The sequence below is a fragment of the Cinclus cinclus genome, chromosome Z (genome assembly GCF_963662255.1).
Source record: "Cinclus cinclus chromosome Z, bCinCin1.1, whole genome shotgun sequence".
NCBI lineage: Eukaryota > Metazoa > Chordata > Aves > Passeriformes > Cinclidae > Cinclus > Cinclus cinclus.
In genome coordinates this window covers 74,510,157-74,537,461 of record NC_085084.1, presented here as the reverse complement: position 1 = coordinate 74,537,461, position 27,305 = coordinate 74,510,157, and the positions used below count along the sequence as shown (strand labels likewise).

At 39.4% G+C, this 27,305-nt stretch overlaps 1 protein-coding gene across 1 annotated transcript in view; it reads right to left on the bottom strand.

Moving 5' to 3' along the window:
- The window catches only part of ADAMTS12 (ADAM metallopeptidase with thrombospondin type 1 motif 12), a 142,107-nt gene that overhangs the window by 77,373 nt on the left and 37,429 nt on the right, over positions 1–27,305 (bottom strand). The window contains exon 3 of the mRNA XM_062513206.1: positions 12,075–12,249. Coding sequence (XP_062369190.1) covers positions 12,075–12,249 — 175 coding nt within the window. The remainder of the gene's footprint in view (positions 1–12,074; positions 12,250–27,305) is intronic.

Sequence of the window (27,305 nt, the reverse complement as noted above, 5' to 3'; positions counted from 1 at the left end):
ACCAGAAGGCATTCTCTATGTCAGCTGTAGAAACACCTATGGTACATCAAAGAAAATATATCATACAATTTATTAACAAAACACCCAGAGGGACAAGGAGGTGGAATAAATGTACTCTAAAACCAAATATAACGCATTTGCAGTACTCCCCATAACTTTTAAACAAAACTTTTTCAATCATTCAAGCAGCTGAACAGAAGGTCCATTAGGGTCCCTGTATGAATTGCCAGATTTTATTTTAGTGCTGCATTTCAACATTTTATTTAACTTATCAGTATAAACACATTCCTTTTCACATTTATTTTCTCAAAAATATTTTTTTCACAGTCAATAGTTAGCATGCCTTAAAGGGACTTGAGAGTGATTTTAAAAGCTAAAAAGCATGACAGTAATCAGTGCTTTACAAATGCTCTGAAACTCATGGGGAAACCAGGTGTCCTTGGCTTTTAGTGAAGCGAAGACAAGATTTGGTACTTACATTAGGTATTTTAAGTGTTATTGACATTCTCAAGATTTCTCCAATGATCCCATTCTACAAACTGTACCTGCTCATTAATTAACTAAAAGCTAAGTTTACATGGACAAACAAGAACCTGTTGCAGCACACTGGACATGGCACAGCAGACAGACTGAAACACAACAGAATGCAGGTCATGGTGCCAGTTCCATGTGAGAATCAAGGAAAATCAACCTTTTCTGAGACTCCCACATTACCAGAGCTATCTCAGCTGTGCTCCCTGCAACCTTCAACCCCATCAGCTTTTGCACCCCCATTACGAACTCCTCTACATGCAGGATGCTCAGCTCTCCCCTGTTTTCCTTGTGCCAAGCAGCAAGCCAGTAGCTACCTGCAAACTCAGAAAGTTCTGCAGATCTAGAAGAAACAGCAACCTCCATGCTAAGGGGGCCGTATAAAACATACTGGACCACAGAGCGTGGTTAGAGAGCAAATGCAGCAGACCTGTGCTTCCAATGCACAGGGTAATCCAATGCTGTGCAATAATCTGGCAAACGCATTTTACCTGACAACTATGTCTGCTTCACCCCATCTGCTTCACCCTATCCAGTCTGTCACTGTCACTGTCCTGTTCTCACCTCAGGATCTTAGAAATAGGGCACAACCAAAGCAACCATTTACGTGAAGTAACAGAACAAACAAATACGTAATGCCATTAATTTTATAACAGAACTAATTAGCTGTTCAAATGGACTGTACAAACCCTTAGGTTTGACTTGTAATGTTACATTCACAGGACCTAAATTTCAACTGCTTTTTTTCCTTTGATTTTTCTGAAATTATGAAGAAAAGAGCACTTTTTCCAGACAGCACTCAAAACTACCATGACCTATTTTCATTATGAAAGGACTGTTAGGAGCAAGACGAACATGAGCCATTTTGTATAAACAAGGGTAAAGGCTGGAGAGAATGCCTGGATCCTATTCCCTGCCTCATCAGCCATCCTTAGAAACACCCAAAATAAATGCATATTCCCTTAAAATACTGTGGGCTACTCAGTCCTCTTGGCACCATGATGTGAAATGAAATTGGGAAGGAAGATGGAGAAGGGGACAGTACTGACCAACAGCTGCCAACTTAGTGAAATTCTGTGCTCCATTTTCTCCGTCTCTCAATCCTCTTGCACCAATCAGAAGACTTCATGCTTGAGGTGTGCTGCACACACAGAGGCCACCTTCCCAAGAAAGCACCTCATAAAGTAAACATTCCCCACACCAAAGTTCATTATTCATGAAAAACAGCAACTGTAGTTCACCCATAATTCCTGAAACTTGAATCTCAGCTTTAAATGTTCAAACCACAGTTCAAGAAGTGTAAAGTACCCCAACTAAATTAATGCATAATGTCAGTGATGTGAAAGAGAAACAGTTATAGAAAGATGAACAGAATAGTCCTTGAAGTGGTAGTTAAACAACTACTTTTAATTAGTTTGGTTTTGGTTTAGATTACAAAGGAAAAGAAGAGAAAGGCAGTCTGGAATTAATCTTGAAACAAAAAACTGTTTCTTCAAGGTTTGATATGATATCATTAACACAGCATACACTATAACCTTCTTATCTCTGGGCTTACACAACAAAGTTTATTTGACCTTTCTCTGAATCAGCTGTTGTTTTTTCCATTCCATTTCTCCACTGTTTTTAAAATACCAATCACACTAGTGTGCTCAAAGAAAAAAACGCATGCTAGCATTTTGAGGGGCCTCCTTGTCCCTGGCTGAGGCCAAATGTCTTGCATATCAAATGATGTTACTAAGCAATATAGCCTTCAAAGGCTCAGGCCCAGCCCCAGCTCCAACTGTGCTTCTGCCACCAACATCAGTACTTAAAGCACAGCTCTTACAGATGATACTCCCTGCGAAGAAGGGAAGGGGTTGGTCAGTTACCAAAATAAATTATGCTAATATGACATCTTGAGAATCTTAGACACATATTGCTGTTAACATTTCCTATCCTTAGAAGCAAGCCCTGATAACAACATTTTCCAACTTCATGACATTTTGAGAGATGGCTGTTGAGGCTCTCCTGCTCCAGCTTGGCACAGAAGATTTAATTTGCCTGCCTGAACCACTGAAGAGGCATCCATACGCAGACAACAGACAGTGAAGCAGCAGAGCTGGGACAGACTCAGTCCTGCAGCTGGAGAGAGCAGACAGAGGCATCTGTAAAATCCTAGAAGGAGCAAGGGGAGGAACAGCATAAATCACATTATCTCAGGGGAAGCAGCATCTCTGAGGTGAGAGGTTAATAAATCCTGCCACCAAACACCTTGCATGAGCTATCCTGCTGGGAAAACACCAGCTTCAGGTGAGCTGTGTCACACTCAGCTCTTTGTGAATACCACTGCAGGGCTAAAGGATCTTTCCAGTTTTAGCCAGAGTTTTGAGGGTGACTTTTTCTTTCTATTTCAGTTTCCTATTAGAAACTGATTGTCAGAGGCACTATAACCTGTTGGATGCAATAAGCCCATTAATTTATTTCCATTTCTGTCATGGATGGACTGGAGGCTGACCAGTTAACACCAGCTTTAATTAACTGAACTCCCTGTGTTCACTACCCTCAGAAAACTACGCCAGAATCCTTCACAAACAGGAGCATTTGGGGCTTCCACACTAAAATGCCAAGAAGTTTGAAAGGGTTTGTTGAGAACTGGGTTTGAACTTTGAAATTTTTACTCCTGTGTAAATCAAACAAAGAGCAGACAACAGATTGAGCCTTTTCTTTTTCTAAATGACAATTTCAGTTTTTATTTGCAAAAATTCCCTGGCTCCTATTCTCTCCAGGAAGCTTTAAGATGATAAAGCTATGTAACTGCATTGGACCAGAAAGAGGGAAAAATGCAGGTTTGCCTGAAAGAAACATCCAGTTCATACTCATCATAAAACAGTACCATTAATTATAGCTTAAGGACATAAAAATATCCAAAAAGCTACATAATGATGAACAAAACCAAGTTACAACCCTAAGCTGAGGGAGAGGTTGTTTAGCAATTCACTCCCCAATATAAAGGTTATCTCTGCTTGGACAACTTTTAGCTGCCTGTCAATGTTACCAGTCCAGGCTTTGCAGGAAAACTCCCTTCTTTTACTGCTCTTCTTTCCTGTGACCTCCCTGACAGATGAAATTTCAACTCTCTCATCATCTTCCATTTACTCTGAAGGAAAACCAGACTGACATAAGCACCTCACCATGGTCAATGGATGCAACTGGGATGCTGAAAAGAAAATGCCATGAAGTAGAGAGCAGTTCAGTGAGTATTTTATCTGGAGATTGTCAGACACATAATGTCAGGCAAATCATACAGAAAATGACAGGAATTTTCCCTTGTTAAAACCACAGTATTTGAAGGAAGAGTTTGATTGAAATCCAAACCTCCACAGAGCTGAAGGGAACCCAGACTGGGGGCTCAATTGACAACAGTGCAGATCAGAGAGGAAGGAACTTGATTCAGCTTGTTTTCAAGTTTGGGCAGGCAAGAAACTTGCTGCTAATTTCAACTTTGGCAGAATGGGAGACAGGCTGACATTGTGTTTTAACTGTGTTTAAAAAGTATTTAAAATACAAAAATATCTCTCACTGTAGCTTCAACTCAAAAGCTTTTCTACAGAAGAATAAAATATTAGACCAAGACATTTTTTACAAGAAAGATTAATACAGGACATAAAAGCTTTAGACTTTTTATTTTGCACAAACATTATTTTTGGGACAATGTTCCTTGACGTTGATTAGAACAGCTTAGAAGAGATTTTCTGTAGCAGCCTAATTTATGTGTACGAAGGCCTCATCACTGCTGTTTAAAGAGCACAGGAATAACCATTTGTTTCAGATGAGACACCTTATTACATGCTGTTTACTGAAGTAAGGTTAGGTTGAGTATTTGCAAGAGAAAAAAAACTGTAACTCTAAATGAGATCATGGGGGGAAAAATCAGCATTCTCTGCTATGCTCTTTCATAGAGAAACCTGGACATGCAAGAAAACAGTTCCACAAAATCTTGGAACAAGTGCAGTATTAAAGGGTAGCAACTAGAAACATTTTCTATACCTATTAGCATAGCAATCTTCTGCTCACCTTTTTTTTTTTTGCATAAAGATGGATGTCTGTTTCTCTGCAATAATTCCATTTTTTTTAGAAAAAAAAGGGCGTAATCTGTATGAGTTTTCAGTGAACAACATCCTCTCCAGCCTGTTATTTTCATACAGTTTATTTCAGCACAGTACATAAATAACACAGGGGTGCAGAATATCTGTGCAGCCCAAGCAATTGTGTATGGTATGGGATAAATGCAAATGGGGACCCACTTTTCCCTAACAAGGATGGAGCTTACAAGTTAACTGAAGTAGTAGTGGATAGAAAAAATAACCTCTTAAGTTACGCAATTCCCCTCATTCCCAGCTAACCATAAAGCTAAAATCTTTGCTTAGAGGAATATTATTAATGCTTTTGAAGTACAACTGCTCCAAACACACAAAATGGATCCAAATTCAGGCATCTGCTGGGACTCCAAGAGTGCAGAACACAGCCCCAAGCAATGAGTGGGGAAGTTGCAAGGACATAGCGTTTAATGCAGAAAAACTGAACTCAGACACCTGTTTAAAGTGGGTTATCTACAACATGAGGCTCATCACGGATATTCAACTCCGAGAAACTAATTTTGGATACTGAGAGTTCATCAGTCCCACAGAAGGAGTCCAGTACTTCCGAGAAGAAAGAGAAATCTGCGCTCTGCCCAGAAATAATAAGATAATTGTAGTTTCATATTAGAAGGTTTATAGGGAGCTCAGTATGACTGAGAAGTCTGGCCCTAACCTGATTGAAGGCTGAACATCTCTGCCAATACTACTTCATTAACAGATCAAGTGTTCTGAGCAAATTTTCAGACTCCTGCATCAAAACTGTTTAACCAAATGTAGCTCAGCTTTCTGAGTTTTCCGTGAAAATGTGGTTTACAAACATAACAGTTTAATTTTAAAGTGCACTATTGCTCTCCAAATCAATACGGCAGCAATTCAACATTTACATTACCAAGGTATCTGTTTACCAAATAAATTGCTAAACTCAAGAAGAGCAATAGCCTCACACATAGCCTCACACACAGTTTGATAAGGAAAGCAGTAGGTACAGAGCAAGAGCACAATATATTCCTCTAAAACAGTACTCAGTTAGACATGCTGAATTAAGTTAACCTGAATGCAGACTGAGACTCCTCAATCTGATGAGTAGTTAAGCAGACTTTCAATGAAGACATGGAAGAGATCACAGACTACCCCTAAAACGACAGGAAAGCAAATACAGTGAGCAAGCATGGTGTAGCAAACACCATTTCTTTCAGTGGCACAGTGACTGAACAGGAAGACTGGTGAATCACAATGAAGAAAAACTTCTCCCTCCTTATAGGTGTGATTCATATTATTTGGAAAATGGCTTGCCACAGAACTTTAAAATTTACTCATTCTTTGAGTGAGGCAGTGTATATGATGCCTTTGGTGGTGACAAGTGACAATTATGACCTTTTAACAACAATTCTGTGTTGCCACATTTTTCTCCCTCACCTCCTGCATAACACAAGCACTTAGGGAATTCACCTTGCTTCAGTTAATAGCAAGAGAAACACAAAGTAAAATTCCATCAGAAAAGAGAAGAAATTGAGAAAACAATCAGGGACTGGGAAAGCAGGTGCCAGCACTCCGCCAGCACTGAGCTATCTCAGGCCCTTGCTCAGCACAAACTTCAATCCACTTGGGTCTAAACCTCTAGTTTTGATTCCTCACTCATTTCAGTGGAGAGGAAGAATGGCAGAAAATACAGTATTTTATTCCTTTCTCTTCTATCTGTACAGAGAGCAACTAAAAAAAACTCCCGTGTATTCCTGAAAGCCAAAAGAAAGCTGGAATCTTTGGGTTTCATTCCATGAGGTTGACTGGGGGGGGGGGGGGGGGGGCAAGTGTTTTGATACTAGTTAGCAGCAGTTGTCTCATTGACTGCTATAATATATCAATTCTTATGTCTTTATTTCCCAGGTCCCTAACCCCTGAAAGGCTAAATATTGCTCTCTGCACAAAGAGACATTCACTTTTTTCAGTTCAGAGCAAACTGCTTTGGAGATGAGAGATACTCTGTGTTCTTCGAAGCTATTTTCTTCACTGTTCCTGCTTTAAAATATAGGTCGTTCTGACTGAATGTTCCTATTTGCTCTTTTTTTTCATGACAAGCATCTCATAAACAGCTTAGAAGAGCCAGTTATAGGAAGAAGAGCCATGCAGGGAGAAAGGTGCTCTTGCCTAAACTGAGGCTGAATTAACCTCTAAATTTTACTAAATTTTGATGTGCCAATTTTACCGTCCTATGAATAATAGTTTCTGTGTACTAGAGAAACCAAGCTAATTAAGCCAAATTATAACTGATGTGATTAAATAAAGGATAAACAAATACTGGGAAAAATATCAGCCACTTTCTTTAAAAGCAACAGAGCCTCTACCAGGAGTTCTGAGCTTACAGCCATGATATCAAGCACAACTGCTTATATTGGTTACAATGTCCTTCTAAAACAAAAGAAGACAGGTTATCACTTGAGAATAAAATATTGCCCTGGGATTTTTCCCTCATCTTTCTTTCAAGTGATTAAATGAAGGATTTCAGGGTCAGAAGCCATATTACTAGTTCATCCTGTATACTTGCTAGCATAAAAACTCAAGACAGCCTTTGACAGTATCAAGTTAATCATCAAAAAGCAAGACCATGATTGATAACATCCTCCAGTCACAGGAAGTACAACAGGTAGTCATTGTCTGGAACAGCTTAATGGCATTCTAGACTTCTGTTAAATTAATTATGCCATCACCACTCAAAATACTTAAAAATCAGTTTTGCACAGACAATGCTGCTCTGCTCCTTTAGCTCCCCCTCCCCTTCTCATAATTTCACACAGCAGCCAGCCTCTTCTGTCCTTCATTCTACCCCAGCTTTATCCCACCACAGCTCCAATTTTGGAGCAAAATTGCTCCACATGCAAAAAAACCCATTAGTTTTAAGATTTTTACCTTCCCTGCAGACAAGGATCTGTAGCCCATGTCAAACACAAACTAATCCTAATTTCTGATCTATCAAATATTTGAATGCCAAAAAGAGGGTAAAATATATGACAATTTTTCTGTACACCTAAAGCTCCAATTAAATGTTCTCAGAGATCTATTTCAATACCCTAAACCTTTCACTCCTTAGCTATATATATCACAGCCTTCTGCAGCAATCACTGAGGCGCAGTCTGAATAAACTTAACTTCCCTGACTCTCTGACCAACAGCAACCTGTCCTCTCCAGTCCAAGAAAAAGAAGTCCACCTGTTTGTATCAGTCCCCTCTTAGTAGCACTTAGGAAAAGTTTCATTACATCAGAGCATTTTCACTTGGAAACTTCACAAGATTTCTCTTATTCTGAGGCTCACAAATAAAACCAATGCCTTGTGACAGGCTGCATGAAAACAAGCAGAAGTAATGGGAGACCACTGCTTTTTCTGTAGAAGGTAGGATAATTTCTTCTCCCTTACATTATATCTCAGAGCACTGTCAAGTTTTTAAAATAACCTATTTAGAAGAATAAAACAAATTCCCGGATCCTCAGTTTCCTCTCCTGTGGGCACAAAGGATTAGATAGGTTTTTTATGAGGTACAGGGACATGTTTGTCTTTTCTGCTATTTCTCACAAATATTTCAAATGGTACAGTAAGACAGGTGCTAGCAGCGTCCAGTATCGTTATGCTACTTTCAAGATTAGTAACTCGGTTTTGCATGCAGCTAATGCCTGAGTCAGCTGGCATTTGCCTGAGCAGCAATGGAAGTGTGCAGCACAAACATAATTTTAATTTACATCATTTACTGTAATGACTTTTCTCCAAGTATCTGAAAGTGCTAAAGATAATACCAATTATAAAGTAATTAATGTAATCATTGCAAGACTACAGGAAAGTCAGTGATTCTAAAGTATTATTGCACCTAGGCAAGAGAGGTAACAAGCAGGTTGGACCCTGGATATTGATGCAGTTGTTGCCACAGTAGAAGTTATAAAAGTTGTTGTTGCACAAAGCTTCTTCCAAGAGATACAGATCTTGCATTAAAAAATGGAAAAAGACTACACAGGAGATCAGCATCCTCTACCTATTCCCTCTCTCAGTAATTCCTTTACTTTGACTTTTGTCTGTACTAGTCTTTATATTCCTTGCTTGACAGACAGGTTAGTTACTGACTAAAAGACTTCTATTATTACGACTCAGCTCCATGCACTGACTCATAAGCATCTAGGTGATTCAACTTCTTCAGTCAAAAATCACCACACTTTAACCTGAACACAGACCAAGTGTAAGTCACAGAAATAACTCAAGCATTTTAAATTCAAGTTCAATTTTAAAAAGCCTAGCAAACTCAGAGCTCAAATAAACAAATGCAGACACTGCATGATGAATCTCAGCCCACAAGATTAAAATATCTGAACATCAGATCCTTCTTCATCAGTGGATGCTGAGGGTTGAAAACACAAAATGGAGTTTAACCTATAAAATAGAATCAGTTTTTACAATTAGCTGTGAACTGCACATTGAAAATGCTTTGCCTTGAAGTGATCCCAAAAGGCGTTATTCTAAGCTGTTATGTCATGTGCGTGTACAAGCTTTCTGGCACCAGCCTCAAAAGCATGAAGTACATGAAAAGGTGGCAGAGTCAACTTACTACCTTTAAAATTTATTTATGCACAAAGTATTGTGCATAAATACCAAGTAGCATTATGCCTAAGCAGTGAATACATTTGGCACAGAAAGCAAGTATAGTATCACTTTCCCTTTTTGTTCTGTATTTCACTTCTAACAAGAGCAACTGCTCTAACAATGCACAGTATCAACAGAAGATGACACTGAATTTTTTCTTTCTTCGATCCCTGTTGAAAAGCTGGCTACTCAGAAATGAGATAATAAAACACAGAATGTCTTGTTTTGGAAGGGACCTGAAAGATCATCTAGTTTCAATCCCCTGCCATGGGCAGGGAGGTTGCTCAGAGCTCCATCCTGGCCTTGAACACTTCCAGGGATTGTGCAACTTTTCTGGGCAACTTGTTCCAAGCTTCATCACCCTCAAGATAAAGATTTTTTTGCTAATATCTTATCTAAATCTACTCTCTTTCAGTTTAAACCCATTTCCCCTTGCCTTATCACTCCAAGCCCTTGTAAAAAGTCTCTCTCCATCTTTCTTGCAGGCTCCCTTCTGGTACTGGAAGGCCACAATAAGGTCATACTTTCTTTCCAGGGTGAGAAATGTTCTAGCCCTGGGACAATCTTGGTGGTCTCCTCTGGGCTCACTCCAGCAGGTCCCTGTCCCTCCTGTGCTGGACCCCAGCTCTGGATGCAGTGCTCCAGGTGGGTCTTAGCAGAGCAGAGCAGAGGGGCAGAATCCCCTCCCTGCCCTGCTACCCACGGGGCTCTGGATGCAGCCCAGGACACATAACACACAAAATAAATGTTAAGGCCTTTTGAAGAATATATGATTGTTATATGCTGTCACACGAGGGAAAAGATAAAATTAAGGAAATGGTTTTACCCCCATGAACTTTTCACGCTGATTCTTTAACTTTTATGACAGCTGAGGTTACTATTTGGTCAAAAGCAGGTATTACCTCTAAAGGCTGACTGGCTCAGCGAAAAATAGAAACATAAATTATAGCTTACTATTTTGTTAGTTCATAAGACACTACCTTTGTTTGCCTGCGACATCATGAACATACTCTCACAGAAATAATTCCGACACTTTGGAATGAATAACATCAGACAAGGAGTTTAAATTGACAAGCATATTAGAGCAGACTTATCTAATCTAAGCGATGCAGGGAAGTTATACTCTTTTTCTACAGTGTCCAGGTACAGCCAGTCTTCTTCTGTCTCATTCTGCATGACTTTGAGGTAAGATACAAGAGGCAAAAAATGAGAGGTAGAATGAAAATAAGCAGACCACATAAAGCAAGTACACAGCATGTTCCCTAGGATCTCCTATCTTCTCTCCACACTTAAAATTACTGCATACAGATGTTATTTCATAAATATGTTATTCCTCCATAAAAGAAACCTAGAGGAAGTAGGCAAGAACAACTTCCTCATTCTTCAGAGGCAAATCTAAACTAATTTCTCCTGTCCAGCCCAGGAGTCAGCAGAAGGAATTAAAATTCAGGGAGCTATTTGAAACTGACACCACTATAAACATCGCCTTCAGACACTCCTGGTTTTTCAAGTCCAAGGTTATTTTCTATTAAGTAGATATATATTTTTACTTGATGAATAATAAAATGGAGCAGTATTCATATTAATTCTTAAGGCTTCCCCTTAACTTGACCTTCCCAGTATCACAAAAGATTAAGTAACTCCCCCATCAGCTTACTCACGTTTTCCCCATTACCATTTTGCACTACCTTGGGCTAGCAAGCAAGAAGTACAATTCAGGTCTATGAAGTACAGGGGGTCAGGTTGTTCTTTGCTTCTTTAATTTACCAATCCATATTACAAAGCAGTTAAACTTCACCAGCAGTCATGATGGGGGATTAAAAATTCCTACATTCCTCCTTTCATTTCCCATTCCTGGAAAGGAACAGACTTCTCTTAAACCACTGACCTGTGAAAGACAGAAGCACATTCCAGTGTATTCTGCAGCTCTTTGTACATAACACAGGCTTTGGGTCTTATAGGCAATTACTGATTCATACCTACGAATACTCTGCCTGTCTAAAGTTTGGTGCAGACTCAGATTCAAGGCCTCTAAAACCAGTACAAAATCTGTATATTCTTGGTGTGAAATAAATCAAGGAAATTATTTTACTAAATAAAGGAACTTTGTATTTTATTTAGTACATTTATTTATACCAAATAAAGGAATTTGTAATTATGAGATACCTACCATGCTCTACATATACTCTTCCCTTCCAGCACAGTGTATCAGTTTGTTTTCACAAAAGACTTGATCCTGAGTATTACAGCCCCAATATTTAAGTTATTTTTAATTCTACTTTTACAAAAAAAAAAACAAACCCTTGTTGTTGATGCCCTGTACTTCACTTTCAGGATAACTAAATAAAACTATTTAAATAATCTTCTAACAATAACAGAAAATCTACAAATCCTAAATTCAAACCATGGATTAAAGGGGAGTTATTTTATGTTGAAGACAGACCTCATATGAAGTGAGAATATTTTATTAAAATTAATGCTGATTGAAAATTTTGTCATCCCAGAACTCCTCAAGAATTCAAATTTCAAACTCACTGAACAGTTCTGGTTGGAGAAAAATTGAGGGGTAGAAAGGATCAATGATGTGATAAACATATTCCCAGTAGTCATAAGGAGGATTAAACTTTTCAGAAAGGAACACAGAAGGGTGGCTCCTGTGGTGTTTTGATTGAGATGCTCTCATTTTGCACAATCTTTTCTTACAGAATTTTAAAAATCCTGGCAGAAGGAAAGGCACACACCACTGGAAAACAGCTGCTTAAAAAGATTCAAACAGCAAATAGGCAGAAATCCAGCAAAATTAGTACCATTCAGTCCACACGCTTGCTCCTTTTCCATCAGGATGGCCCGTCTCCTCCTTAGAGAATTTTGAAGGTTGTTAGCACCATAGACAATATGTGGATGGGGTGTTTCCTCCTTCTGTGGATGCTTTTTAATGGGCTCAATGAAGTAATCCCCATGGGGCAGACGGAAATATCCAGTCTGAAAATAAACACGAAAGAGTTAATCTCTTCTGTCCAGTACTAGAAGTCAAAAAGAAATATACTCTTCATACCACCAACCCTGAGCTTCCCTCATAAGCCAGTCATTACACTGGAGAAATATGAACACAACAGGTTTTCAGTATTTATTCTGCTGCATACATCTAGGCTGTTTCATACCTCACAGACATTACAGTCCAAAGTGAAACAAAAAATATCTCCTTCCTAATAACCTGAAACTGAGGCAAAGACTCTCATATTTTTACAAAGCCACTAGAAGGTCAAAAGTTGATTTGCCAAACATGATGCATGAGGAAGAGCTCCATCTTGTTCTTCTGGTGTTTTACATCCATTCCCCAGAGGTCAAGACCAGAATAGAAGCTGTTTCATAAGTGCAAATCACAATTCTGTTCCCAGCTTCAGTCCCACAATCAATTACCCAACCCCTCACATGGGCTGGACCTTGTGGTCCATGTTTGACTTGGACTATAAACCTTCACTGGCCCCTAGGCCACCAATGGAATAAATAAGTAGTTTTTTTCATGAGTTAGCAAGCCATTAAGAACATCCAGTAGATCAGCTAACAAAGGCTGCAACATTTCACATACTGAAACTTTTTTATCAGCCTCCCTGCTTTGTCTAAGTACAGGGCCCTTAATACCCATCTGGATTGCACAGGATCCTTTTACACCTCTGCCATGATCCAGGACACACTTCCAACCAGGCATGGCGTTGGTTCATTGTGTCTCAGCATTTTGGCAGGGACTTCAAACATTGCAAAACCGTTGTACTGCCCTTCCACGTCAAGGTGTATGGAGCAGTATTAAATCTAAAAGCAAAGGATCTGCTGACAACCCCGACCACACTGGGGATGTGACAAGAGGCTGGGGTATTCCAGTCTTATGGCTTTGTTTCCCCTTTACTTTCTTGCTGTGGTCAGTGCACCCCTCTTAGCCTATTCTAGAAGAGTGAAAAAAAAAACCACAGTAACACTGTTTCTGCAGCTGCTGTATTCAAACATAAACTGACAGACAAAATTAATTTTAAATCTTTTTAAATACTCCAAAGCCTTAAGAGTTTTTCTGGATGGTTGGGAAAGCCAGTATGAGGGTAAGGATATGAAATAAATCACATGAATGGAAGAAAAGCACTCTCATAAAACTATAAAACAACCATGAGCTCTACGTACAAGAAGACAAGGGGCAGCTCAGTGATTGCCACAGGCTCAATACAGCAAACCTGTGCAAACAAATAACTGTGACTGTCATTTCACAGTTTACCCCATAGTTATGAAGATCAGAAACTCTTTCTCTCCAATGGTTAAAGCCAAACATTGGCATTGGTTTGAAGCTGTGTTCATACCTCTAAAGCATCGAAGGTTCACAGGACTCATAGTCACCTGTGTTTGCTCATCTGGGATTACAGCTACTACCTGTATAGGTTTTGTTTAATTTTTAAGAAAAGAGAGATTGAGACTTCTGATTATTAAACAACATATAAAAAATGCTCATGTTTCTTTTTAAATGACGTATCAAGGCATAGGACCAGAGTCACACTACAGAAGCATTAGTTTTATCCATGTTCACGTAGGATCTAATTGTCAAGCAATAATGAATCCTTACAGCAAAAATACACCTACAGTGGTCAGACTAGGAGATCTGTCATGTGGCTTTCCTTATGCTGCTCAGGGAATCAATGCACCTTCATGAATCCTTGCCCATTCCTTTTCATTCCATGGGGTTCAGTCTTTCCTGGATATTTGCAATTTGTGATTGGATTATTGGATTATTTTGTGGGGTTTTAAACCAGTTGGGACCAGAAAGAACTAGCCAACTTCATCTGCAGACCCTGATTTTTTAGAGCAAGTGGCAGTAGTCGCCAGATTATTGTGTCAAGGTCCATCTGCAACAAGAAAGGCCAGACAATCCTGTAAAAGGTGAAGTAAGCCTGTCAGTGGAAACCTCAAGGTCCCTCATCAATGCTTGCACGTTAAAATTCAGCTGTCTATCCAAGCTGTATGGAGCAGGGAAAAAAGCAAGACTTCATTATATGAACATGACAGCAAAAACTCATTTCCAGCACATAGGGGCTTTCCAAAAGCTTCCAGAGACTTCCAGCACTTACTAAACTCTTGCTTTGCATTTGCACTTTGACCCTGCATAGGCTATGCCCTGAGAAATTAAATGTTGACACTGAGACCAAAGAAAAAATAAAGACTGATCTTCACATTAAACTTACTTCAAAGCACTGAGGACTGGCAAAATTCCCTTTGCTGATTAAATACATCTTTAGTTTTGCTCTTCGTAGCTGGTCTTTTCTGACTCACAAATATAACAGCAAGAATTTTCCATTTAAAGTCCATCAGATTTCAAGCTATGTAAATACAATATGAGCTTTTCTGAGGAGTTTGTGGTTTTACCAGCTTTTGAGTGCATTCACACAGCATCAGAATACACACAGGAGGGCAGTAATGAAAGCCTCATCAGAAAAAAGGGTTTAGTTATCACCACAGAAAAAAAAATACTGCAGAGAAATTTTCCTAATTTGAACTTCCTTATGGAAAGCTACTTTGTAATACAGCAACAGAAATGGTCAGAAAACAGGGGTGAGGGTGAGTGTTTGTTTGGGGGGGGTATGTGCTTCCCTCAAAGCCTATGGGTGAAAATCTACATATCTACCACAATATTTTTTTATAAACTGTTGTTCTCCCCTCTTTCAAATCTCACTCTTTGCCCTCAGATTCTGACATGCTATGGCTGCAAATTGGTACCATACTGTATTTCAGAGTGCTGCTACCTCACTTAATGGGATTTTTAATTCATGTGCCTCGTTATTTTGACACAAACATCTCCCTGAACACATCACATCTCCTACATTGCATGTCACTTGCCAAAAGGATAATGGTGATCCTGGGACACTTCTGACCTAAAGTTTTCAACCAACTGTTTTGATTTTCAGTAGAATCTGCATTTTCCAGTGGAAAGCACATACTTTTCACATATTTCTTTCAGTCAAAAGCTTGGGGGTTTGTCAAAATAGATTTTCTGGCATATTTTTTTCAATCATTTCCACGTGGGAAGCTGAAGCTGAGTCCTATGGGAAGAGAAAGAGCAGCTTTACCCTTGGCTATGATTTTGAAATTGCAATACTACCCCAGACAGGAGGGCCTGGAATTAGTGAAGGTTTGTCAGGAGAAAAAGGGAGGGGAAAAACAGCAATTTGCAGTCTAAAGTTACAATAACTGAAAATGTTAAAAAAAATGAAAAGAAAAAAAAAAACCTGTAGTGAGAACGGTGAGTAACTCTCTGAAACTGAACAATATTTCTGAAAAAAAAAAATTTATACAATATTTTTGACAACAGGACAGTGATATAATCTGAAAAATACAGTGACTTTTAGAAGCAACATGAAACTAAAACAAGAGAACAAGATCCTAGTTTTACCTTTAGGTACTTTGTTACAGGTGTTTATTATAACTGCAATACATGGTAAGAGAAGTTAGGTTTGAATACAAGAATTAAAGAAAAAAAAGTGACATATGAAACATGCATTAGCAGACAACTGCAGCTGCAAATCATCTAAACTCAGTTGGTGAAGTAAATGATGTGTTAACATTACACACGCTAAATTTATTTTAGCTAATCACTTAGCTCCTTTCTGTATGCCCTTTTTTTTTTCCCCAGCGATCTTTCTTTTTTAATTTCTCATCTGTTCCTATTTCAGCCAAAAGAAAAATGTGGCATCCAGATGAGATTTTTCTCTACATCCTCAGACAGAGTTAGAAAAGAATACACCTGCCATGATGCTGCTCAAAACAGAAAGAGGTTGGGGTTTTTACGTCCTGAGTAATTTGATGAAGGACTTTTATGAACACCTTTTATTGACACCTTTTATGAACACTTTTATGAAGAAAAGGAGTGCACTCTAAAACTCTCACACTTCTACTGAAAAAAATCTGCTTTTAGCATGACTTGGTGAAGAAGGTGTTATGATACTGAAACACTGCCTTGAGGTTTAATACAGCTTTGGTCTGAAAGTAAAATAGCTTATTTTTAGGACAAAGTAAGTAAAATAACAGAATACTATCACTCCCTGATTTTTACATTCTTTTGTCACACTTGCTATAATATTTTAGGAACTGCCAGCTGGCCAAAGGTCCAGAGTTCTGTCCTGGACAATGTGGGCTCAGAAAGTTCAGACACAGAGGACAGGAGGGAAAAAATAGCCAAATTTACAGCAAGATGGACTTTTGTGGAATAAAAAAAGGTATCTGGAGGGGAAAAAGTGTCTGACATCCTCCAGTTCTCAGGTTCCTAAGGGACAGACATCAGTTCTGGATACTCAGAAAGATGGGTCTTTCTGGCTGGGGCACATCCTCAGCCAAGGAGAGCAGTCAAAGTCTCTAGGGCCACGTCTATCAGCTACCCTACAACTGCTTAAGGCACACAATAACTCAGCTGAGAGAGCTGGCAGAGAATCAATACTCTGGGTTATAACACTAGCTTAATAATGACCACACTTGACTCAATTTCTTCTTTTCAGTGAAAGATGAAGGTTATCTAGGATAAATCTTAAGAAGCTAAGGCATTAAATCCCCCCCAGCTTTTATAAAAACATATAAGAGAAGAAAACAGTCCAAAATATGCCTTCATTTGCCCCTCTGCTGTGCCACAGATACAATTCATTAAATAATTCTGGATCAGGTGTCACTTCTATGGACCTTGAACTCACTGCAAGCTTTGCATCTCACACAGAATCTGAAGCAGCCTAGCTACATTCATTTCTACTGAAGGAAATTCTCTGTGAAATTAATCTTCTGTAGAGAGTGCTGAATGCTCACTTGAAAATGTACAGCTTGGAACACATAATTTTAAAAGACATCTTTCCTCATGCTTCATTTAGGTCATGGCATCCTCCACTACCATCTTTATTGTCCACCCTAAAAACTTTTATTACTTTGTCTATTCTGTGGTTTTCCTTGAGAATGAACAGTCCAGGTATTTTATTCCTACATTATCCTGTGAGTGCCCTGTTGCTGCAGCTGTATTTGCATGGTAGAAATATCCCATCTTCTTTCCTCATTACAGAAGATCCACAAACTATGATAACTGGCTGGTTGTGAAGTTTCTTTGCGCCTTTTTAGGAAGCATCTCTGCAGCTTTGAAATCCAGCAGTTCATGAAGAACATGAAGCTCCTACATCTCTAACTGTACCCAGTAGCAGTCACTTCATGTTGTCCAGCTCCCTTCTCCGCTCTCACTTTATACTTTTTGAAATAAGTCCCACTGGATCCACACAACAAAAAACTATCCTTCTTTGCTGTATCTAAAGCTCACATGCACCATTGAATTCCAACAGGGTAAAACTTTTTTGTCCACTAGAGTACTAGCAGCTGAAAATTTTTATGGTTTTGAAAGAGAGCAAAGATAGTATTTAATAAATTTTACACAGCTTTCAGTGCTGGTTATAGTAGGCTGAGACAAAGCATGTTTTCCACATGTTGAGCATCCAGCAGGTAGATGGTGTGGCACAGTTGATAAATAATTAATCAACTCAAACACAGTTACAACCCTTCTTCTGTTTACCAGTGTGTTTTCCACACTACAGCTGAGACAGACCACCAAGGAGTGCCTGAAGCCCAGAGCACTCCGAAGATCTGAGGCTTGTTCTGTCAGTATTTCCTTTATTGTTATTTCCTATACTGTTCCTCAGTTGCTGCTGAGTTCCCTTGTTCTTTCAAGAAGACACAGTCACAGTTCTTTGGGCTGCCTGGTCTGTCCAAAGGCAGTGAGGAGACACCCCACCAGCACAGCCTGGGCATGTGGTGCCTCACCCTTGCTCCAAGACATACAGCAAGTTACATCAGTTGAAGAAGTTGCCCTGAGAACTAAACAGACCCAGAACTAAATGTATTTTTCCTCCTGCAAAAGTCAGCTAGGTCACACTGGCACTGCATCAAGCAAGGACTATGAAAAAGTAATAAGGTCTCAAACTCTATCTCAGGGTGAATACAATAGCAAGCTAAATATAAATTTGAAAATCAATCAGCTTTGCTATGCAGCTTGAAGGACACTCTTTGGTGAACAATAAGATATCTTTTATGAGTTTTTTACTATTCCTCATATTTTTGCTTTCCCCTTTCCCCTCTTCCCCTGTTTTTATATTGGAAGATTTAATGGCAACTAGTGAGGAAAAAAGTAATAAAAACCCTGCTGCTTTTCCAAGAGCAAGAGGTTTTGACTTCAGTCCCAAAATTATGAGATTATCAAGTTTTTACTTCATTTAGGATCAAAAAACAACTCAGGCAAGAGTTAATGTTCTGAGACAAAACAAAGAGCTTGCCCAATTCCTCCAAAGATAGTTTTGGAGAGTAAGAAAGCAACAGCTGCTTTCTTCACAGAAAATACTCTTGGAAAATCTCACTCCAATTTTTTTAATCAAATTTGTTCAGAAAGCACTGTATCCAGGGGGCTTATACTGTACAATCTGGGGATTTTTATCTTAGTAATATGAAAACTGCCTTTCATGAAAATGCAAATTAGCTATGTAGAAATAGTTTGTTCTTCTCAGCATTTGAAATTCCCTCTGACACTTTGAATGAGAAGTTTTGAAGCTTTGATTTAGAAGCCAGTACATTTTCACAGTCTGCAAAACAGGTTACACTTGATGATTTAAAGCCTATCTAATGCTGAAGAGCAAAGACTTAACATCAGATTGTTAAGAGGTTCCATGCCTAAACAGTGCTTTCTATTGGAAAAGACATGCAAGAGGATTCACAAAGCAGGCATGATCTTTAATCACAGAGACAGAAAGCACCATGGCTGTTTTGGCTTCCTGCTCACTTATGTTCTAAAACTAATTTCAAGCCAGTGAGCATGACAATGTTAATACTGCAGAATTCAAACCTTATTAGAGAATAACTAAATGCAAACATCTGATCAAATGACAAGTGGCTTTGTTTCTGTTGACAACTATTGTTTGTATTACTGCGACCTACAGGACCCCCAGTCAACAGGCAGAAAACAGAGATACAAATGATGACAGCTGCCACAACATGTGCAGATAGATGGAAGAAAGCACAATTATCCCATTCTCCAGTGGGTGAAAGTCTGTCAGGAGCTTTACTCTTCCCAACAGCAGAGCAAGGGAAGGTCACAGCCAAACTTCTTCCTCTCCACAGAAATCATGCTGCTTGATGAAGTAGAAGTCTGTGAGGAACATCAGCATCAGGCTGGCCCACCTGATGATGTTCTCTTCACCCTGAACTCATGAAGCTTCACAGCATAGACAAGACTTGGGAATGAATTTCAGCATGCTATGGAAGGGCCATGCCATCACTTATCATCAGGGTCATTTCAAGGTGACTGATGCCCTCAGCCTCTATTTACCACCCATGTTTCCAATACCTTTCCAGAAGGTGACTTCCCAGTACCAAAGAAGCACTGTGACATGGGAGAATCTTCTAATGAACCCACAAGGAGTCATGGATTCTGCTCAACAACTGCAGCTTGAAACACACTGCCCTTGTTTCCAGGGTGGTGTGTGCAAGCAGATGTCCCATTTGCTCTGCATAGCCTTGTGACAGTCTGCAAGCCATGCTCAAGCTGCAGCTTGCTGCGCTATCCCTCGGGAGAAACAAATGGGAAGGGAGCTTATCAAAACCAAATACCTTACAAAACAGGAAAATTCAGTCCCAGCTGAGGGCAGCTGCAGCAAGTGAGCGACATTACACCAGAAAGGTTATTCTGCACCACAAACTAGCCTCTGTTTAGAAAAGGATTGAAAGTAGGAATTGAGATGTGGAAAGAGAGGGGAGAAGAAATTAAACAAAACTACATAAACAGGATTCAAACTGAGATCAAGGACTTGCAGGACAAAGTGCAGTCTCTAGCACACAGTTCATGGTCAGCAGGTGCCACTCTGGGAACCAACATGATGACAACTGGCAATCACCACAGATGTGCAGAACTCCTTCTGGCCTGGGGCAAAGCACATGCCAGTCACTTGACTTTCCTGGTAATTCCTGTCAGCCTGAGAAGAGAGAACGATGTACTTTCATGACTGCATCTGGCACACTACCACGAGTGTTTTTACAAATCTAGTATGAATCCCAGCTCACTCTCGTACATACCAAAGCTGGAGGCTGATCTGCTTCAGCACAGGATTCAGGTCAGTTTAAAAGCACAAAGCATTTGAGTTAGCTCTTAATGTGATGTAAATCCCTCCCTGAAGCCTGAATTCTGACTGAAACCCATTCCCACTAATATGAGAGGTACAGTGCACACGCTGATATTATCATCAAATTTACAAATTTAGTGCACACGAGACACTACAGGTCTCAGGCAGAAAATTAACTTCTCTCCCAGAGCTGCAGAGAAATTTTATACTGTGAAATACAAGTTGTGCAAAATCCCACTCTAGTAAAAGCAAAAGCCTGCAAGACAAACAAATACTCCTCAATCTACTAAAAATCAAGTTTCTGTTCAAAAATTGGCAGGATATACTAAATAAAAACCAAATCAAATTTGATACAAAACCACTAACTCGGTAAACTACTTAGACAAAGACTAGCATAAAAACTCTGGTAATTTCCAGGGTTTGTTTTTTTCTTTGTTTGTAATTTCTTCTGCTGGGAGAGTGAGCTGATGAAATGTCAAGGGTGTCTGGGGTGATGAATACTTTAAAGTGCTTCTGAAGCTGGTGGGAAATCAACAAATTCAATACTTTCCAGAGAAAGTCTGTGTGTAATAAGCACCTAAAAAGGCTGGAAAACAGACAACATGGGGAAGCAGCAAGTGGCACAGAGAATCTGGGGAGTTTCTGCTTCTTTCCTAGCGAAAATATAGGGAACTTCTAAACAAGAAGGCAGGAAACAAAGCATTTTTTCACCCAAGTCAGGAGGTTCACATCCCTCTTATACAGGGACCCCAGCTCTGGATGCAGTGCTCCAGGTGGGTCTCAGCAGAGCAGAGCAGAGGGGCAGAATCCCCTCCCTGCCCTGCTGCCCACGGGGCTCTGGATGCAGCCCAGGAAACAGCTAGGTTCTGGGCCAAACACATCTCTCCAGTTCAGAAACAAGGATGTCATGTGGCATAAAATGTTTTGCTCAAGTCCTGCTAGATGCCACAAAAAACTGGAAATCAGAAATGTTTTAGAGAGGTACCAGAAATGGCTGGATAAATCTATATGGGTAAGATTAGAAAAGATCTAGAAAAATACCACCTGCAGCTTAGAAACAGACTGTATGTCAGGAGGTATTTCTACTTTCCAGCCATCTCTTATGCCTCTTGCCAGGAATCTGCTATTGATCATTATTTCCTACTGAAAGTCAGTCCCATACTCAACAAAGCCAAGGGTCTGGAAAATTAAAACCCTCCACCAAGAAGGAAATCTCAACCTGCTGCTCAGATGCTATCTTTGTGAGAGATTTTTCTCAGTAGAAAAAGATGCTTTCTTGGTTGAGTACTTCATTCTTTTTGAAGTCCAAAGGGCTTGTTCCTACTGTACCTTTCAAGCTCCACCTTTCCATTTCCTTGAAACTGTAACATCAGCCTGAGATGACATCACAGCAGAACATGTGCACACCTCTGTCACATCAGACTAATCCTTCTTGTCCCAGACTAACTATGGGACAGGCTGGGTTTTTGGGCTGAACTTGTTCTGCCATAGGTCTTGGATCCCCATGCTAGCAGCAATCAGGCTTTTAGAAGTGTCCACTGTACACACCACTCTTGGGAAATACACTTTTGCCTGCCTGCGAAAAGAAAATGTCTCAGATGTACAACTCACCCACAAGTTCAAAGGATCAAAGGATATGGTTTCAGTCTATTAATTCAAGATTTTAATTTCACACTTTTGATATGTGTGGGTTTTTTCTTTGGAAATTATTTCTGTAAAAAAACACCCAGGTTTTCACAAAATTACAAAATTGAAAAAATTACTGGTTTATTTCAAACTGACAAGAATTAAACCTTCCATCAAAATCATTCTTTATCTGCAAAGAGATTGGTTTTGCTGTTTTGGAAATACAACACTTTTTACAATAAAAGCATTTCATTTTGTCTTAAAAGCAGCAGTCAGCCTTTTAGTTTTGAATCTGGTATTCCATAGCACTAAAAAAAAAGGCCAAAATAGAAAAGAATTGAGCTATTTATCTGAAAAAAATTGCAATAAAACATTCTTTGGAACCAAGCAGGTGAGGAAAAGTATTTTGCTATAATAATAAAAGGGCTCATTTTCTGTCTGTTAAAAGTTCCATTGTCTTGTTTTGATCACAGGATGTTAAAGTTTTTTCTCTAAAACTGGCGTGTTTTGAAATCTTCATGATGTACCTCCCAGGAATTCAGAAACCATGAACACCCCTTTAAATCTAAAAAAAAAAATGGCACAGATGTTCAGCTTTTCTAAGAATTCAGCTGTTGGCTCCCTTAGGACTTTCAATACTTTGTACATGACACTGATAGAGTGATATGTATGGAAACATGCAAAAGAGTAAGAAAATACTTTCTGTACGGTTAAGAGAGAAGTTGTCTGCAAATGATGCATGTTCCTCAAGACATGCTCATGTTTCTACACAAGAAAATGTTTTACTAAAGAAGTTTACATAAGAACAAAATACACTAAGCATCTTCAGCTACTACTCAGCATGACTCTTACTAATCTAGGAATACTAAAAATTCAAAAGCTTGAAAACAATGGGAAGAAATAGAAGTTACTAAATATTAGTTCATAAGCAGTCCTGACAGAACTGCAATGGATTTAAGAGGTCTTTATAAGTGAGGTGTATTTGACTCATAAACCTCTAACAGGCTTTTGTGTAGCCAGAGAACTGCTTACAAACAAATTTATGAAGGAATTCTGGACTGAATAATTGATATTTCACAATTTACCTCTCTTGAACTTAAACAAATACTACATACAATAAGCAATTCATTCTGCTCTCACTATCGGCTGGAGTTTCACAGGTAAATACCAGAATTTTACTGCAGAAATCTTTTCAACTGAGACATAAGACTGTGGCCTTTTGAAAGACACATTCTCAAATGAGGGCTTTTTTCTACAGTATGATGCCAGATTCTGACAATTCCACTGAAGCATCAGTAATGGAAATGCTATCATTGAAAAACAATGTTTTTGCACAAGGGAAAGCTTTGTAAGTGTGTGGGGTGGGTGGATGTGTGTATGTGTGTGTGTGTGTGTATGTTCCTCTCCAAAACAGTTCAGGCAAGACTTTTCGCAAGTATATTTCTCCTCTATGACAATGAAAATCAGAAAATAAACAAATACATCCCTGGCTCTCAACCTCATTGATTTATTTGCAGCAGGAATGGACCTGACAGCCCACATCACACAACAAACTACATGTGGATTCCAAAGGCAATGGATAATTCCCTCTAGGCTCAGATGAAAACACATGCATTGTTCCCATCCCTTCTACTGTCACTTTAAAATATGCATGACCATACTCTATGCTCAGTACTCAAAACATAGCAGAACTTTCAGGTCCCAAACTCAAATTTTGTATGAGAAGACGTTGAAGACAGATTCTGCCAGGGCACAGCCAGAATCACAGGGCTGGTTTAGTGCAACTGGCAGTTAAAAATCAGTTTTGAGAAGCCTTTTTCCCCAGTTCTTTTGGCTGTTCTGTAACAGCTACACCACCTAATCATAGGATACACTTTCTTCTGTCCTTCCCTAGCCAAAAATAGTTGTTGTTGGCCAGAAGATCTCTGGATTCTGCCTGATTTTCTTCAAAACAGCAAGACTTACACTAATCTGTTCACAGTTTCAACAGCTGAGGACAACAGCTACCCTCCCACTGTGCCTGCTCCGACACTGCTCAGATCCCTCCTCCTTTGGCTCTGGACTTCCCTGTGCACTGACTGCCCAAACTGTCCAAAACCCCAAATTTGGCTTCCTCACATAACATGATCCCATTATTTTAGCACAATCTTTGATTACCTTTTACTGAGAGGCATTAGAAAAACATATAAAGATAAGATGCTTTCATCTTCAATCTCCTTAGTTTTCAGTCTCTTCTGATGGTTTTTCCCACAGCTTAAGTGTCAGCCTTTATCTTCTGAGGCTCCAGAGAAGCTGTTGAAATTTGACTGTCCGATATCCTTCAACTATAATCCTACTAATTCAGGAAGACTGTAACATAGTCTGCAGAAGTGAAATGTTAGCTCTAGCTCCTGCATTTGAAACTGTGTTCAACTGCGCACTACAGCTACACTAGAACTAAGAATTCGTAGTTCAACAATCAATCCTCAACTTGTAACAAGCCTTCTGATCTTCGTCTCATTCTGTTGGTAACACATAAACACAAATAAGTCAGTTGAACTTAATTTTCAGTCCTTCAGATGGAATATTTGTAAAAAAAAAAAAGGTATATATATTAGCCCTTTTCAAACTGTAGAGAAATTATTTTCCTCTACTGCCATAGATCTTTTAGAAATATCACACTCCTGCTTGCATGTGTGCCTGTAGATGTAAAATACAGAGACACAGAGAGTATGAGCCAATATTACTGATCCACTAATACAGATTCTTCACACATAAGGAATCCACACGGATTTTTGGACAATAGAGTGAAACCCACAACTCCAAATTACCTGTAGAACTAACAGCCAACAAGAAAAAAAAAAGATTCTAACACTAATATTAGTGACACTAATACCCAGTAGCAAACACTGCCTTCTTGGTGACACGCACTATCTGCACATTTTAGGGCCACTCACAGAATTGCCAGTCTTTGCAAGCTGGGTTTCTGAACTGAAAGGCTCAACAAACTCTCAGAATCAAACAGAACCCTTCATTCCTTTTGCTGAGAGGAAGATCTGAACAGCAAAATGTATGTCTAACATAACATCTTCCAAAGAAAATAATCCTTTTCCAGTCTGCACTCGTCCTGCTGCCTTTTATTCTACACTCAGTCTCATAGCAGTTTTTGGTGATATTTATGCAGCACCTACCACAATGCCTGTGACTCACACACACAGTACTACTACCGTGTGAATTATTACTCTTTATAACAATAACAGTAAAAATGAGTAATACTCCACATAAGGAAGGTTTATTTTATCATTCAGGCTCCCTATAGAGATATGGCTTGAAAATCCATCCAATAAACACTACCATGTACATTCATTTGCCACAATGGGATGCATATGTGGGTTTACAGACCTCCCTGTAAGTCACAAAAACAAAAAAATCCATGTTACAGCCAAAGCTACAAGATGTTAAGGGCCATGTTTTACCTCTTGAGGAACCCTGCAAACTCTCTGTGTGGTAACCAAGGCACAGTTCATTATAAAAACATGCTTCCTATGGATCCCTATGACTGGCCACCAATAAAGTATTTTCTTTTTTTTATTAAATGCCTGCCAGACTCCGGGATCTATTAAACATATACAGATACACAATATACAGAGGAATCAGAATCACATCAGAAAGCCAGTCTATAAATAAGACAATTGTTTGTGTATTAAAGTATGTCTGCCTGCACTTTCACAGATGCACTGATTCAGGCCACCTCTGGCCCTCCAGAACAGCAAACTATTAATCTCCCAAACTGTAATGAAGTCTGGAGTAAACCTTTTCATTCCTATTTTGCAACACTTACTACTTTTCAAACACGGTATCATATTCCCAGAAACGTTTCACAATCTCTATGCTGCAAATGAAAGACAATCTTTTCCTGGATAATTAACACCAGGCATCTCTGCAAGGAGTGAAAGAATAAGGGTTTCATCACAGCCCCCTCCTCCAAGAGGGCTTCCAAGGGGACTTCTATTAGGAAAGTCCATGGACTGGTTTCTAATAGAAAGGTCCAGAAAGAAAAAGAATCTGCAAGCATGACAGTGAAATGCACATGAGGAGTACATTTGGATTAATTCCTATTATATTTCTATCAAAGTTCAGACTTACTCACTTAGATCACAGCATCCCTCTAACAGCATCTGGGATTTCAAAAACACTTCCATTTAATAAATGGCACTTTTTGCAATACACCACCAAAGAACACAGTTTTACAACATACGGAGGAGAACACAGGAAATATTATTATGTTCAAAGATCCTGTTGAAAAATACTCCACAGTATTTTCATTCTGTGTCCAGGTAAGTACTCTTGTGACTGCCTCCTCATGGTGTAGTTATCCTTCTGACAGCCCTTTCACCAGCACTGGATGTCTCAGCTGTCCATTTGGACACAACTAAACAAATCAAAATGTTGGGGAAGTCAGTGGTGTTGCCATCATGTTTTGTTTTCATGGGCTACAGGCAGGAATCAAGTAACAAAGTTTATGCTTCTGCTCAACTCACTTTGAAGACTGCTGTAGCAGAATTCTACCTCTCTGAGTCTGCCACCCAATAACTACCTAAAACCACCTGCTGAGCAAAATCTCAATCATATATTTTGGAAGGGCAAGGACTGATTCTGAGGGCTCACAGTCTGATGTGATGAAGCCTTTACAGAAGAGTTTTAGGCATCAGGGTGATTTAAGTAAGGTACTGTTCAGGCAGGTTACTTCACAAGTGTCTAATGGTGGAGATCTGGACTCTGGCAGGACAGACTTCATGACAGAGGCTCTGTTGTTCTGTTCAAGCTGATATTCCAGACATCCTTATATCTTTGGTGTATTTCCCAAATGCTTCTGGGGTCAGTGCTCTATGTGGGATTCCAGACTGAATTGCTGTGGGGTGGTAAATGGTGAGTCAAGCCGGAGATAAGCCAGAAACTTTCCAACTTTCTGACAAGGCAATGTTTAACTCATCTTGGTGCAAAAAAAAACCTCGAAGTCTTCCTTCCTTCATGCTTTGCTCCTTCTAACACTGAATGTTGCTGAATGATATGGCAGGCTGAGCAGAACTAAGTCCTTCCCTCACTGAGACACAAAAGCATCTTTGAAAATTCAGAGACTGAAAGGATATGAATGGTCAAGCCCAGAGAGAGGGCTGGGGAGCAGAAAGAGCTACTACACAAAGCCCTTGAGCTCATGTGAACTTCTGCTGCTGGTTCCCAGAAGAAAACCCAGTGAGCGTATTGCAACCGGCA